Source organism: Carassius carassius, chromosome 45, assembly GCF_963082965.1.
Source record: "Carassius carassius chromosome 45, fCarCar2.1, whole genome shotgun sequence".
Lineage (NCBI taxonomy): Eukaryota > Metazoa > Chordata > Actinopteri > Cypriniformes > Cyprinidae > Carassius > Carassius carassius.
Window position 1 is genome coordinate 25,369,748 of NC_081799.1, and position 17,226 is coordinate 25,386,973.

The 17,226-nt window shown below is 33.7% G+C and overlaps 1 protein-coding gene across 4 annotated transcripts in view; it reads right to left on the minus strand.

Annotated features, from left to right (window-relative positions):
* apc (APC regulator of WNT signaling pathway) overlaps nt 1-17,226 on the minus strand; it is a 33,671-nt gene that overhangs the window by 10,607 nt on the left and 5,838 nt on the right. For 3 of the 4 annotated variants that reach the window (XM_059538711.1, XM_059538709.1, XM_059538710.1), the window contains exons 2-8: nt 16,501-16,653; nt 6,121-6,205; nt 3,705-3,894; nt 2,879-2,987; nt 2,678-2,791; nt 2,513-2,596; nt 575-655 (exon numbers count right to left, since the gene is read on the minus strand). In XM_059538711.1, coding sequence (XP_059394694.1) covers nt 575-655; nt 2,513-2,596; nt 2,678-2,791; nt 2,879-2,987; nt 3,705-3,894; nt 6,121-6,205; nt 16,501-16,635 — 798 coding nt within the window. In that variant the 5' untranslated portion in view covers nt 16,636-16,653. Of the gene's footprint in view, nt 1-574; nt 656-2,512; nt 2,597-2,677; nt 2,792-2,878; nt 2,988-3,704; nt 3,895-6,120; nt 6,206-7,745; nt 7,911-16,500; nt 16,654-17,226 lie in introns of those variants that run through there. The other variant, XM_059538712.1, reaches the window with a different exon arrangement.

Genomic DNA, 17,226 nt, shown 5'->3' on the forward strand with positions numbered 1-17,226 from the left:
ACTTTTTGAATTATATTAATTGCATTTTTAAATGTATATTTAAATGTATTACTTAAAATATTGTTTATTAAGCACTGTGTTTTACTGAATTTGTATTATAATTACTTATACAAACAAAAACAAAAAATGCATAAAATACACTTTGCAAACACAAAAATGGGGGCAAGTCTCTTTGCTTAGTGAACAATGTATGGCTCGTGTGTCAGACTCGATCCCTGCACCTAATCCAGCGACATACCGCTCCCACCATCTGTCCGAAAAATACCATGCGGCATTAATGCGAGTCAAAGAGTATGGAGTACAAAAACCCCTGCTGTTTCTGCTTAGAATTTCAAAGTCTAACTAGGGCTCTATGATGAACAATAAAACCATTAGCATCTGCATTCAAATCATTATTATTCAAAGCACACCAAAGCTCTTGGCACAGACTGAAAGAGCTTTTAAATAAGGGCCTGAATCCTTGGCACCCACTGGCAGAAAAAAAGGGCCACCGGAGGACACTTCTGTTCATGAGACCATCAACAAAATGAGTCTAATTTAGTAAAAGATGATTGCAAATAGATCCGGTGCTCACCTGTGAGCAGGCCGCATTTCCAGCGCCAGCATCTCCTGCAGCGTGCGCTCCTTCGGTCTGTGTCACAGGGTCATGCTTCACCTGAAGATTCAACGAGGAGGAAATATGAGACACAGCAGGTTAAACTGAGCAAATCACACCTGCAATGCTCTGTAAGTCACAGGTGGACACAGAGCTTCTCTGGCTATAGGGGACGGATATCCTGTGTAATCAGCTCAGAGAAGTGTGGATAATTCAGTGCATAGAGATACTGAGCGAGGCTAAGTCTTCAGATACAGGACAGCAGCTGAAACAGCATCAGGCTCTTCCTGACCTACATTGGTTTCTCTTTCAGCCGGCGCGATTATGGCAACAGAAGGGGAGGAGATGCAAAAGTGTTTTATCAACTCTGAGCATGCATACTAAAAAACTGTTTTATTATATAAAATACCTAGACTTGCTGTAGCACTAGCAATGGCCTTTCTTATTAATTTTTTTATAGTTATAAACATATAATTTTAATGCCGCATAAAATATTTCTCTTCTTTTGCTCAGAATATTGTATGTTAAGGTTTTGATTGTTTTTTATATTAAGTTATATATATATATATATATATATTTTTTTTTTTTTTTTTTTTTTGATTAGTTAGGACTTCAACTTAAAAAAGCAATAAATAAAATGTATATCTTGAATGCAATGTGCATAACGCTTTGGAAAAAAATGTCCATGTAAATGTAATGCTCTGTGCATCCTCAAGCTAGGTCACACTAATGTTATTTTATGCTCAGCCACACAGAACATGATACATTAGTACAGCACGCTGCTCATTCAATTCAACTTTCATGGCTTCACTGTTTATGCACAGATGCATTTTCTATGCACCATTTCCGTTCGCTTCTTTAGAAGCTCTAAAAGTGGAACACACAACAAACACTGATGCTGAGATAAAAATTACAGCCTTTCTAAAGTCAAGGAATTAAATGCACAAAAAGGAACAAACGCTTGCATAATCTGACCACAAATTTCCATAGTGACAAGAAATGATTAAACTAGATTTCACAAAATGACTTTCACTTGTTCATGTGGACATAAATAGAAGTCATAACACCGAGATTATGAGGAACCAACAGATCAAAGGAATGGTTTAGTCCAAAAATACATATTTGCTAGAAACATGCTCATTTTCAGATCATACATGATGTAGATGAGTTTGTGTCTTCATCAGGTTTGGAGAAATGTAGCATTGCATCAGTGTCTCATCAATGGATGCTCTGCAGTGAATGGGTGCCGTCAGAATGAGAGTCTGATAAAAACATCACAATAATCCACAGCACTCCAGTCCATCAGTGAACATCTGGAGAAGACAAAAGCTGAAACAAATCCATCAAGACGTTTTAAATCAAACCGTCACTTCTGGCCAAAATGCAAATTCATAATCCATAATAACGCTTCCTCCATAAAGTGGTCCTGTGTGAATCAGGAGAGATATATGCACAGATCAAACACCGTTTACAAGCCAAAACGGCTCGAAAACAAATCTTTGGCTGGATTTTGATATGAGAGATCACAGGAGATGGACTTTTTCACTGGATGAAACCTTATTATGGATTATGAAGTTGTATTTTAGCAGGAAGTAACGGTTTGAAGTTGAAAACGTCTTAATGCTGGATTTGTTTCAGCTTTTGTCTTCTCCGGATGTTCACTGATGGACTGGAGTGCTGTGGGACTCTCATTCTGACGGCACCCATTCACATTGCTGAGCAAGTGATGCAATGCTACATTTCTCCAAATCTGATGAAGACACAAACTCATCTACATCTCTGATTGCCTGTGGGTGAACACATTTTCAGCAAACTCTCATTTTTGGGTGAACAACTCCTTCAATTTATAAGAAATTGTACTAACTGCTTCTAATCTTGAGTCTGAAATTCAATCACTACTTTATAATAGTCCAGTACCTCTGCGTCGGCTGGCTGGGCCTGTAAACGTGTCCGAATCCTCAGCATGTCTTTTTCTATCTGCTGTATCCGAGCGACGCGGCCCTGAGGACACATGATGCAAACCTCATCACTGAAGTCTGATCATAAAATCATAAGTCTCTCAGTTTCAGCATCTCAGCCCACCTGCGCTCGCTTCTCCATGTCCTGACACGAGCCCAGCTGCTCCTCCATCGCGGCTCTGATCTGTCGGGCTTCGTATTCCAGCTGCCTGCGCGTCATATCGGTCTGAAGAGAAAACTACAGCAGCAGAAGAAGTGTGAAGATACAGAGATCATGCAGTGAATCTGATGCAGTGAACGGCGCATGCACACTGTACATCCTTACATTCTCAGTCAGCGGCAGACTGTCAATCCTTTTGGTGAGGTTTTGTAACTGAGCATAATACCAGTCTTTTTCCTTCTCCTCCTTCTCAAGTTCTGCCATCAACAAAGACCTAATAAAAGCAAAAACAATTATGTTAGATTTGAATTTTAGGTTCGAAAAACATTTTCTCCATAGAAAAAGTTATTTTTACTGATAAATGTAGACTTTTTTTATTTTTATGTTTTTGAAAGAAGCCTCTTCTGCTCATCAGGTGCATTTAATTTGATTAAAAATATGGTAAAAACTGTAAAATTGTGAAATATTATTACCATTTATAATAACCGCTTTCTATGTGAATATCTATTAACGTGTAATTTATTTCTGTGATGCTCCGCTGTATTTTCAGCATCATTCCTCCAGTCTTCAGTGTCACATGATCTTCAGAAATCAGAATAATCTGATGATTTACTGCTCGAGAAACATTTCTGATTATTATCAATGTTGAACACAGTTGTGTTGCACAATATTTTTGTGGGAAACTGATGCATTTTATTTTTCAGGATTATTTAATGAATAGAAAGTACAAAAGAGCAGCATTAATTTGAAATAGACTGTAATTCTATTTCAAATTAACACTTCTTTTTTGAAAAGTGACCGTAGAGACATTTTGACTTTTGATCATTTTAATGCATCCTTGCTCAATATAAACCCAAATTGTATAGTTTATATCTCAGAATATTTTGCACTGAACTTGCAAATTTGACCATAGTAGCTAAACCCTAGGAGCTTTAGAAGAAACCTTTAGTTGACCTGCTTAAAGAGATCTAATCAGTCATGTGATGCTCACCGTTCCTTCTCCAGCTCCTCCAGGTACCCAGCGCTGTCTCGACCCCCGCCGGTCGCTCCTCTCCTGGGGAAGGAGCTCATGGGGCTCGAGCTGGGGCTGCTGTCGGCCGAGTGGGTCGAACCGGACCCCTGCAGAGACGTCTTGGACCTCAACTTCACACCAGAGAAACTGCTGGGGTCAAGACTCATTTCTGCAGGACAGAACGGCCATATATAACAGAAGTTGTGTTGCATTGGTGTGTAAGACACATTTTATAATTACATGTACATGTAAATAAAACATTATAAACATGCATTTCAGTTACTCTTACATTACGACATATAATTTTTTAAACCATGACTAAATATTTTTTAAATCATGACTATAATGTCATAAAATTTAAAAAGATGCAATAAAAAACACAACATAATAGAGTGCTGTCAAATGTTTATTCACGCATCCAAAATAACATTAAAATTTGAGCATGTACTGTGTATATTTATTTGTATATATAAATACAAAACATGCTTGTATATATTGAGAAAAATATATTTTGATATATTAAATATATGTAAAATAAATGTATATAAATTTATTTTTTTATACATTTCAATTTTGTTTACATGTAAATATATACTGTATGCGTGTGTGTGTGTGTGTGTGTGTGTGTGTATATATATATATATATATATATAAAATGTAAAAAAAAACTTTTATTTTGGATGTGATTTATTGCTATTAATTGTTTGACAACACTAAAAATAAATATATTTTGATATATATAATATAAATGTTTATACATGTAATATATACTTACATTAAACTATACATTAACTATATACTGTATGTGTGTGTATTTATATATTCTTAATAAATAAACAGTACATTTTATATACATATATATAAAATGTAAAAAAAATAATTTTGGATATATATATATATATATATATATAATATATAAACACACTATACAATATAAAATAAAATATTGAAAATTAATGGTAATCAGAACAGGAACGAAAAATAAGTAAGAAAGGAACAAATTATAGTGACATTGATTATAAAGTTTATTATAAACGCTAACTCTAGGCTTGTGTATTTAAAGCGAAACTGGCATGTGTGAAATGCATTATACAAATAGACTTGGGCTCATGTTTTTCTCTCTTTTGACACAAATCTGCAGGTTTGAATGCTTGACATCAATTGCATTACATAAGTTGCTTTGCAATACAAGTCACAGACCACTTTGCTTCTCTTATATTCTGAAAAATACAGTACATTTAAGAGTTTTTACATCATATTCAGCTTGATGAGCTGCCTTGCTGTCTTCTGACTACATAGACCTTCTACAAAGGCAGAATCCGAAATGAAATGAAACGCCACAAGTGACCGATGCAACCACACAAATAGCACTTGATTCTGATGGGGTTTGACATGACCTTGTTGCTAAGCTAATGGCAAGCATATGCCATGAATAAAAATACACAGCACACACAAACACCGGGTGAAAACTGAATCAAAGCAAGTTATTATTTAAAACCGTTTGCTTTTGGAACGCACCTATGATGTCTTTTACATGCATTGGTCATGCATTTTTGTTCTGTCTGTTGAAAGCATTTTCTTGATTCATGTGGAAATAAAAAAAAAAAAGTAAGAAAATATATATATTCCAAAATCCTCTCTGTATAATCTTTGTAAAAAAAAAAAAAAAACTTTAAATATGTCAACAAAATTAAACAAGAATTTTAACCAGGCTTTATCCAATGTTTACATTCCTGATCTGGAAATGCACACAAATTAGTGCATATTTAATAACATAATACATAATGTGGATATTTCTACATTTCAGAAAAAATAGAAAATGTTAAAATATAAACAATATGTACAAATAAACATAAATATAATATAAAAATATCTAATAAAAAATCTGTAATATACAATTTACTATTCACACACACACATAACAAAATAATACATATATACATATAATTATGGAAGTAAATAAAATGAACAATACAAAATATCATAATTATACAAAATTATAGAAATATAAAAATACATAAAATAAAATAAACAATAAAATGTATATTATATTATTTTAATATTAAAAAAAAAACATTTTTACAAATTAAAATTATATATCAATATTATAAAATATTTTAAGTGCATTGAATTTTCAAAGGTTTAATCTACTAATATTACCAAAGTGATTTGCTGAAACCCTAAATTAATCTTTTTGAGAATAGATCAGAGTTAAAACAATTGTGTTAATGTAGTTATAATCAACTTGGAAGAATACAGCGATTAGTTGAAATGTTTTCCCCTATTCACTTAAATGCAATCTAGGTAGGCTTCTTACCAAGCTGTATAATAGATCGAGATTAAAATGAAAATATGCATTGCTCACATGAATACTGCACAAGTCATCTGTCCTCACCTTTAATTCTTTCCAAAAAATCAATCTGTCCTTGTGAATCTACGGAGTCCTCTTCAATACTTCCTTGTAGCTGCTTCAAAACCTCCTGAAAGAGAAACAGACATTATTCTTTCTTCGCTCAAACACTGAAAATACATCTGTGTGTGTGGCAGCTTCAGAAGCCATCGTTAGATAATATAACATGATGCACGTAAGGAACCGGAAAAAAAGCATGAGAGATTTCCAGCTCCCACCACATGTAAGAAGACTTCTTCAGCCTCTGGGTAAAGCAGAGCTGATAAAGAGAAGAAAACTTCCATCAAAGAGCTTCGTAGTGCTTTGAAGACGAGTGTTTCAGAGACATAAACAGCTTTGAAGCTGTAAAGATGCACCTGCTGCTTCTTTAGTGCCGTGTTTGTGCATGATCCGGACCGTGATAACGCCTTGATTTCTCTCTGATTTCAGCTGAAAATCAGCATTCGCTGCTCAACCGAATGTCAGCGACTCACATCGTAAAACACAGTATTAGCTGCACTACAGAGCAAACACAGATACATTTGGAGATTAAATGATTTCCAGACTCTTACATAACTAGATTTGTGCTTTTTAAGAATAAGACAAGATGCATGAATGAATGAAGCAATTGACTTCACATTGACTTTAATACTTCAAGGTATAGTTCACCCAATAATGTACGTTTGCTGTAAATTTACTCGCTCTTAGGCAGTCCAATTATTTATAATATACAAAATTTATATATACAAAATTAATAATTCCCATGGCTCCTGATGATAAAATTGAGGTTTTATGAAGCGAAATTATCATCTGTGCAAGAAACTGAACATTATTTACAACATTATTACCTGTAATCAAGAGCCTTAGGAAAACTCGGAAATACGATTCTTTTTCCGTGAACTGATTCTTTCGGAAAGTTCATTTCAATGAACTGGTTCAAATAAACAATTCACAAGTTCGTTTACATAATCACTCGATGATGTAATGCATATGCAATTATATTAATCAAATCATCCAATTATGGTGTCAAACACGGATGTTTAACATCTCTAAAGCATAAATGCGTCTTTATCTACTCATCTTTTACATAAACCACGGCAAATCATAAAACGACTCATCAGTCCTCGGTCTGTTTCAGACTGGTTCGTCTAGTTCACTAAAAAGAATCGGTTCAAAAGAAAGATTCATTTGTAAACCGGACGTAACTCAATTTACACAAAGGCTCTGGATCACAGCTAATAATTCTGCAAATAATGATCAGTTTCTTGCACAGACTGATTGTTTCGCTTCATAAGACCACAATATATTTTCAGGAGCCACTGGGATTTCATTTTGTGTTGTCTCTATAAGCTTTTTTGACTCTCAAAGCATCAGTAGCCATTAACTTTCATTTTATGAACACAAAAACGTCTTTTTGTTCTACTAAAGACAAAAGTCACTTAAATCTTGGATGGCTTGAAGGGTGAGTAAACAGCAAAGTCTTGTTTTTGGGGTGAACTATCCCTTTAATGTTAAAGGTTTAATCAAATTGCATAGATGATGTTTGATTAACAGTAGTTTAAGTCATCCTCAAGCATATATACCAGCATATTAACACCAAAGCCCAGGGGAAAAACATCTGCAGAACTCACCGTTGAGATTTGTTGAGAGTCCTTTTAAGGTTTCATAACCTAAACCCTTGATGATGCCAGAATGGTCCCAAAACCATATCAAATACCAGACATTCGCAGCGCTCATTTCATCACTGGGAGTTCTCCAGCGTGTTTGGAAGCCAAAAAATCCCAAACAATGTGACTGCCTTTCAGGAAGCGGCTACCTCCCCCCTCATCCCATCCCGGAGACCCAAAGCCTCATGGAGAACACAGATGCTTCCCCATTCATCTCATAGGACCACCCTTCCCAAACGGCCTGGGGTCACCGAATCCACAGCCCACTGGACACACTGGAGGTGTCCAGAAGAGAAAGTCAGGCATGAGCTCGCCATTTAGCTTCCCTTATCCTGTCTCAGAAGAGTCATCGTGTTATCTCCCGAGGGAGCGAGACATCTCAGGAAACAACAGCTTCATTATAGGAGAGGGTCATATGATAACATGACTCTCTCTGCTCGTTTAAATAACGTGAAACTGAACGACCTCTGCTTATGTTCTTAAGAGATGTGTCTGGTCTTATTGGGCTAGATTCTTTTCCCATTTAAAACTGTAAATACAAGATAAAAATTAAAATACAACAAGATAACGAAATAAAATATAATAATATGAATAAAAATATATTAATATTAATGGAAGAATAAATAAAATAGCATAATATAATATTAAAGCAAAATATAATTATAAACATTTGAAAATAAATAAATACAAAATTAAAAGTAAAATGTATAAAAATAAAATTATATATAACAATACATCATGTAAAATAAAAGACAATATTAAACGAAATAAAATTGTATTATGAATTAAAAAGATAAAAATGTATAATATATTAATAAATAAAAATGTGGAATTATGTGCAATCCTATTTAAGTGTTAAAAATAAGGTTTACAATTAAAATAAAAACTAAAATAAATAAATGAAGGAAAATGTATAATATAAATTAAATAAAATTAATAAATGTTATAAATTATAATACAAAATAAACAATAATATAATCTTAAATAGTATAATATAATTATATAAATAAAACTAAAATAAACAATTCTAAACTGAAAACCTTTTAGTAAACAAAATTAGAAATAAAACTGATTTAATATTATAAAATGATATAATAAATAAAATAATATAATACAACCATGCTACATTTAAAATAAAAATATTAAAATAAAAATAAAACAAAATTGCATATAAATTTAAAAAAAATACACAAAATATAATAATAATTATTCTAAAATATAATTATAGAAAATTAAATATAAATCAAAAATACAAAAATTTACAATATAAAGAAATTAATAATAAAATAATTATACATTTAACAATAAAAAAACCTAATAAAATTTTCACTGGACCTATGACTTCGTAAACACCACCAATCAATATTATAAAATATATTATGTGAGTCAACAGCATTGAGATTTCTGATCCATGTTTTAAAAGGTCTAGTCTTCTAATATAACAAAAGAGATTAACTGAGATCCCCAAATAACCTTTATGAGAGTAGATTACAGCTATAATAACATTTTCAACAGGCAAAACCACATTCAATGGACTTCAATCTCCTAATGCGCCGCTGAGGCTATAATGAAAGTCCTAGTTTTGCTCTTAGAGTCAATGTCAGAAGGAATCGGGTTACTGTGATGCAGATGCCCTTGGTACAATATTAGAGTCATCCACCCCCTCATGTGTGGAGCTGCAAGCACACAACACTTAAAAATGTCATCCTATCCTCCCAGTAATGGAAATCAATGCTCCTATGCAGCATCTGCAGGGAGCCCGAAATACCCGCATCTCTGATTCCCATCTAGTGTGCGAGACCCATGGGTTATGTAAATAAATGAAATTATTATGAGGTTCTCCATCAACTTAGCCTGATTCTCTGAGAGAAAAAAACAAGACTATGTGATGCACTGAATAATTTTTATTCAATCTAAAATGAAAATGAACCTAAAGTTAAATAATCAACTAAATAAATAGTCAAATGTATTTAATAATCAACACTAAAAAAAATTTTTTTTTTTACATTAAAAATTAAAAGTAGCTGTAATTTAAACTTGTTTTCGTGGCACATTTATTCAAATATACATTATAAAATAATTGTATACGAAGAAATGGTTCAGTAAAAATATAAAAAATTTAATTTTCGTTGATGATTTTGGCCGTCCAAAATTATTTTGTCAAAAAAAATATTTGTTTTTTTGATCAAATATTTTTGGTTGCCAAGATCAATAGTTTTTATTAATATTTTTTAATTTTAGATTTATATAGTTGATATATTTTTATACTTTATGGTTTCATTTTAATTTAGTTGAAGCTATTTAGTTTATTTTATTATAATGTCTATATAGTTTTTTGTTATACATTTTATTTCCATTTTAAGAAAATTATAAACGCCTTGTCAAATAGCATAGTTTATATATACATTTTTTTCATACAACAAACTTATATATATACACTTTTCGATTTAGTTAACTATAATAATCCCTGGCTGACAACTGGGAGCATCACTACTAAGAACTGACCTAACAATGATGTTGAAGAACATTATACACCTAGACCTACAAAATACTTTAGAGATCAAGAAGAAAACAAGTTCTGGACAGAAGAGGCCAGGTCTACACAGATCTATGCTAAGGTGCAAACTCCATCCAGTAAATCCAGCAGAGATGTTTTAAGAGAGGATTACAGCAGTCTGAGTCACTCTGACATCTATATGATGTGGACATCATTATTAGAAGTTACTGAGCTCATCCATAGAGAACGTGAACCACACAGCACACACCAACGTGGCCAGATCATGGAGGATTTGAAATGAACGTGAAACAGAGCGACACACCTTCAGTGACTCATTGAACCGATGGCACAGTGACATCAGCTCCAATTGGAAATGACAACCCACTCTTGGTTTCGCTAGAAGCAGGTGCAGTGGGATAAAGAAACAAGCCATGAATGCTTTCCTTTCTTTGTAGTCCATGTGAAACTACTTTCTGCAGTATATAGTACGTGTACTTTGCACAGCATGCAATTGTCTGTACACATAGAAAGGGCTAGACCACACAGAGTTTCCAAAATTAAAACCGTAGCTGAGAAATTAGGGGGGGGGAGCTGGGATTTATAATATTAAAACTGACTGGAATTTAAAATTGGATTAAAAAACATTCAAGGTTTGCTGTGTTTATTTGTAGTGCTGCACAAAATAATACATTTAATAATAATTTGGCCAAAATAATAACAACAACAAATAATAATATTACTTTACCAGTACTGAATAAAAATATAAAAAATACTAAAATATTATATAATAATTATATAATGCAATATAAAACAGTTAAATAATAGTATTATAAAATATATATATTATTTTTTACATAGCAACTCATAAATTACTATATAAAACTTTTATACTATAAAAGTACAAAACTAAACTTACTCTAGTACTGCACAATATGGCCAAGATATTATTATTATTTATAATATTACTTTATTAACACTAAATCCGAATATAAAATTACACAAAATAAATATTGCTAATAATACAAAAAAAATTACTAAACAAATATTTCCCTGTAAAATGTATTTTAAAAATATCAAATGTATTTTTACATTACATCTCAGAAATTACAATATAAATATTTTTATATTTTAAAATTGTAATATTAAACAACACATTTCAGGTTTGTTGTGCTTATTTGTAGGAATGCAAAATAATATTTATTAGTACTAAGAACAAATTGAGTTCTATTGGTATTCATTAGTACTAAATAGAATGAAATATTTATTAGTACTAAATAAAGAAAATAATTAAAACAAAAATGTATTTATATAACAAAAGTATTTAAAAAATACAATAATTTTATTTTATATTACAATATTAAACAAAAATGAAAATTGAAAAATACAATGCGTTACGCACTGTGATAAATCAGCCATAATTACACTCAACCTTGATCATAATTTGATTAGACAGCAAAAAAAAACTAAAAAAAAAAAACTAATTGTGATCGTCGCTTTGCACTTTACTAGACATCATTTTCACGTCTGCTAACCAAGCATGACAAGTTACGCAACCTGGAATTCAGAAACATGTTTTTCCATCTCTGAAAACCCAAACGACTCTTCATGCTGCTAAATCTTGCATTGCTCGTGTGTTAATTAACCAAAGCAGCTAAACTCAGCTAAAGTGGTTTGTTGTATGCTTGGCATTTGATTTGCGTGTGCGGTGAGGGGAAGCTCAGAAGTGCTGTTTATTTTCTGTCTGCAGATGTTTGTTTCAGCCGGCCGGAGGGGAAGGGAAGCGACTGCATTCATCCAACGAACAAAGACAGGAAGGGAGCTTCTCTAAATTAAACCGCAAGTATCTCACCGGCTGGGAAACGGAGGGGGCTTTGAACACTTCCATGAGAAACAGGAAAATGGCTATGATGCTGGAAAACCTGGAGAGAGTAGATCATGTGAATACTAATGTAAGTGTTTTAGGGCATTTCTGATGCTCTTTTCTGTGCCACTGCAACACTGAAGCAGCGATACCTCGGACAGAGACGCAGTGGTTTAGTGCTGCAGGTTTAAACAGCAAGATAAGACGCTTAACAGACAACCTTTGTCAAAAATTTCATCCGCCTGATGTTTCATCAATAGAGCGCAGCACATCTTATCCTGGAGGTGCCAAATAAAAGCCAGTGGAAGATTTTTACCGCAAATCATGAAGTCACGCGATGATATCATCAAATTGCGATTGGTTCATGAGATTGGCCAAGTGTAGTGAATACCGATTATCGGCCGATACCAATCTCCAGCCGATCGATTGGAGCATCCCTAGTGCATATACACATGCATTATTTTTTTAAATAAGTGTTTATTTTGTATATACACATATTATAAGCATTATAACATTTATATTAAACAGAGCAGTTTTAAAGGAAAGGTGATATGGCGCTATATCGATACGAGGGTTTAAATGATCCTCCGAATTTAGATCTAGCTATATTGTGTTTATTATAAATAACCACAAAAATTTTTTAAAGTAGCATCACTCATTTAGGCTCTCCATGCACAGCACAAGAGCCAAACAGGCTGTTGATAATCATTAGTGATTTTATCGATTAGTTGTTGCAGTCCTAGAAATAGCAGCATCTAATAAATGGAAGACAGCATGTGAGCTCAAGCCTCTGCAGCATGCCACAGATAAAAACACACCAGACAAATCCAGCTACTCATTAAGCGCTTTAAACACTATGATTACGTCTAGGGATGGCATAACCGCTGGCATCAGGGCGTTCTGGATGTGCCCAATATCAGATCATCCTGATGAAAGAGGCTACATCCAAAAGCTCTTACATAAGACAAACATAAACAGCGATATCACTTCCTGAGACCCGACGCAGGCAAATAAGATTTCACTCTATTCAAGAAGCAACAGATGCCTACTTTTAGAAACGAAGCATTTAGAGTTCAGAGAGCGGCTATGGCATGAGGCATCTGGACTCGGGATGACAAGGAAATCTGGAGAGCTGGGTCCTTTCTTGGACATTAAATTAATGCATGGAGAAGTCAACATTTAAAGGCAACATGAAATCAAAAGGGATCATATTTACTTAGCTGACATTCCTGGTCTCTCTTAACTCATGAGTGCACATTATTCTGAAAAACGAGTGCAAGGTTTTGTAATATTTCAATTGTGAACAAGTTTAGCGCTGCACAATGAATTGTATTTATGATTTCTGCTTCGCTTGATTAAGCATTATTATCTGCGATATTTGCCCGCTGGTTAATTATCTGAAAACATTTCATTTTTAAATGGCATTTTTGTTACCTTGCATTAACAAGTAGTGCTCGACCGATATATCGGCCGCTATTTGGCATTTTTCAAATATCGGCATGTGTTCATGTGTTCAAGGAGGGACTTTTATTTTGGCGGCACATCTAAGCGCACACAGAGTTCAAATTCTCCTTGTTCGCTGTCGTAGTTAACAGTTCTGTTTAATACAGATAGAAGTCCGTCTAATAATCAGACAGAACATTTAAAGAAAGTACTGTATACAGAAAGTATTACATATTCATGTGTGCTGTATGTAAAATTAGTGTTACCCTAGCTTTATTTGGAAAATATGATTCCCAGTGCAGAATACAGAATAGAGTTTACTTCCTTTTTAATGATATTTTTATTAAATATTTATTTGTGAAAAATAATTTGTCATCCAAAGCACAAGTATGTTTATTTTACAAATGCATTTTTTAATTCAGTGTCAAATGAATTCAAGTGAACATTTTGTAAAAAATTATATCGGCTTTATATCGGCTCCCGCTTTCCAAGATATCAGCATCGGCTGTCAACAAAACAATATCAGTCGACCACTATTAACAAGCCTCCAAAAGTTTTCATAGTTGTGGCTGCCAGATGTCCAGAGTTTAAATCCACCATAAAATGATACATTTTCCCTCCAGAGGTTTATTTAATCTTCCCAATCTGGCAACAATGCAAGCTTTCTGTACATTACATAAAACACTGAAAACACTGCTTAGCAATCTTTACTAAGGTATTCTGCTCAAATAAATGAAAACAGCATGATCCAGTATTGTAAGTTCTCCCAAACCTGTATGAGTTTCTATCAACTTTTGAATACAAAAGCAATATTTTGAAGAATGTTGGTAACCAAACAGTTGCTGGTAGCCATTGATTTCCATAGTATGGGTTAAAAATAATATGGACGTCAATGAGGATAATTCAACTGTTTGGATACAAACATTCTTCAATTTTGGGGTGGACATTCGCTTTAAGGCTATTGTTACTACAGCAGCCAGTTAATACAATAATTAGACTTAGTTATGGAAAATATTTATGACTATATATCTGAAACAGAAGCATGTTCGTGAACCAATCAATTCCCTGTAGATAATGTTTCTTGCACATTAAGTAAAATGTTGACTGCGAATGGTTCAGTAAAGCATACAGCAAGCTTGATGCTATTAAACATCAAAAACCATCTCAAATCTGTTCACGGATAAAATAAGTATGAGCACATGGAGAGAAAATCATCTTCCGCTTCAAAGATTCCTGCTCAGCAACACCAATCTCTCACATCTTCAGAGCGACATAAATTCCCTTCAAGAGACGTTCAGACGTGTTAAACAGCACGAGATGTGACAGCGACCCGTTTCAGCCCAAAATATCGCCACATATCTTTCTCCTGAACTCGTTTGAACCTCGTCTTGAAATCGGGCAGGCAATCCGTACTGACAGTCTCGATCTAAAACTTGCACATTAGCCAACTTCTAATGTCTCAGCATGTTCATTTTGGGCCTTGAGTTCTTTCAAAAACCCTTTTCTGTCTTCCCTCCCGAGACTGCTAGGTCACATCCAGTTTCTTAATGCACACCTAGCAGGCTGCCGCTTCCACTTCAAAAGCTCGACTCAAAGAAATGCCTGCGAATACGGCCTTTGGTGTCAGGAGCTGAGAGAAGTAAGGGCACTTAGTGGGAAATCAGTGGCGGAGGATGACATTTTTAGTCTTGAAAGCATGCAACATTAAAAGAGAGCCCAACTGTACAGCGTTTGGATGACAAAATGAGGCACTGAAGCTTTTAAATACAAACCTTTTGAGGATGAACACAAATTGACTAAAGGTAGGAGGAAAACAGTATATTGATTTCTCAGATTGTTGTAGGCAGGGCCTAAAGTGCACCAAATGTTGAATATATAAAACAACGTCACTCGCCAGTTGCCAGTATTTTAATAATTCTAACAATAAATGAAAAGTGATATGATTTAGCGCGATTATCAAAATTGCAAAGAATGCACCACATTATGTAAATTTATTAAATCATCGGTTCATGTTAGTACAGAGAATAATTTAAATATCGGTTGTAAACAAAAGAGAAACATTTTAAAGGAGAAGTTTCCCGGCAAAATAAAATAAAATAAAAGCTCTATGGTCTAACATTTTAAAATCAAGAAAAACAACGGTAAATTAGTATTTTAATCAAAAAGTCTTTTAATATAAATTAAGAATAGTAGTTATTATTATTATATATTATAGTTTAATATTATTATTTAATATTATAGTTATTTTATATATATTTGATTTAAATAGTATTATAAATCCATATATATAAATTTTTATTTATTAAAAGTATTATTTTAATGCAATACCGTGGTTCAATATTGTTATAGTGATTTTTATTGATATTTGTTTAAATAATAATAATAAATCATTAAAATAACAATTAAATGTGTTTTTTCCAATTTGTTCTGCCTGTTTTCTTTATGAAACAATGCACATATGCAGTTTCATAGAAGTAAAAAAAATTACATGCATATATATATATATATAGGCCAAACAAAACCCTGTAACAAGCATCTTAGCTGTTCCTATCATCTTACAGTCATCTTTTCAAAGCACAAGATCTTTTAATGTGTTATTCGACGACATAAAATATATCAATAATTCCATATATACTTGTCTTGAAAATTAACAAGTGGCTAGATTAGACTCCAGAGACTGGACTACAGAGGTTGTTAAAAAATCTTTTATATTTATGTTTATGCATTCATCACATCAAACTGGTCTACTCAATAGTGGCTTTCACAGCCAAAGGAACCAGGGTGATGCTAACTTACAGGTTGGCCTATTAACATATACCATCACTGTGGTGCTCTTTGAGTCAAGAAGCATGTGTTCAGTAGGTTAACAGAGCTGGATTTGATACCATGCTCTCAAGAATACAATTAGGCTGCTGCACCTTCATATTAGACGCCTCGGTCTCCAGTTTGTTGAGGTGGTTTGAGTTGTCCTCGAGCTCTTGTCTCAGGTTGGAGTTCTCCATCTTCAACGCCTCCACTTGCTTCAGCAGCTGATCATACGATGCTGCAGCCATCTTGGACTATCTCTTGACCTACAAGATCCAAGAACAGAGGAACGATCATGTGCGGTTCAGAGAGATGCTCGATTATTCATTTTGGATATAGATATATATACACAAAAAATGAAACATGCAGTAAAAAAAAGAATTAAGTGCAAATTCAAAACATGATATGAGGGTTAGGCCCGAGGGTTTCCTCTTGCATTGCTCTTTAAAAGCCAATGAGTGAGCATCATCTTCCCGAACTCTGATATCTGCCATATTTTCAATGACCAGGTCATGACACTGACGAAGAGCACAATAACACGCGTGCCTCACGTTGTGTGGATGGATGGTAGAGCCGATGCCGCTGGCCAGTTTTACCCACGCAATGAGTCAGTCAAGCAAACGATTCTGAGAGGAAAAGTGACGTGAATCAAGAGCGTGGAGCTGCGGTTATGAAGTTTCTATTTTTATCTCCATCCTGAAGTGAAGGCCTGATCAACCAAGTGGAAAAATCTATCAGCACATCACCACTAAATCACCACTGACATGCTAAAGATCAACAGCTAACCCTGTTCAGCATGACTCTAGATTTCTGTAACTGAATATAAATGCATGCAATTG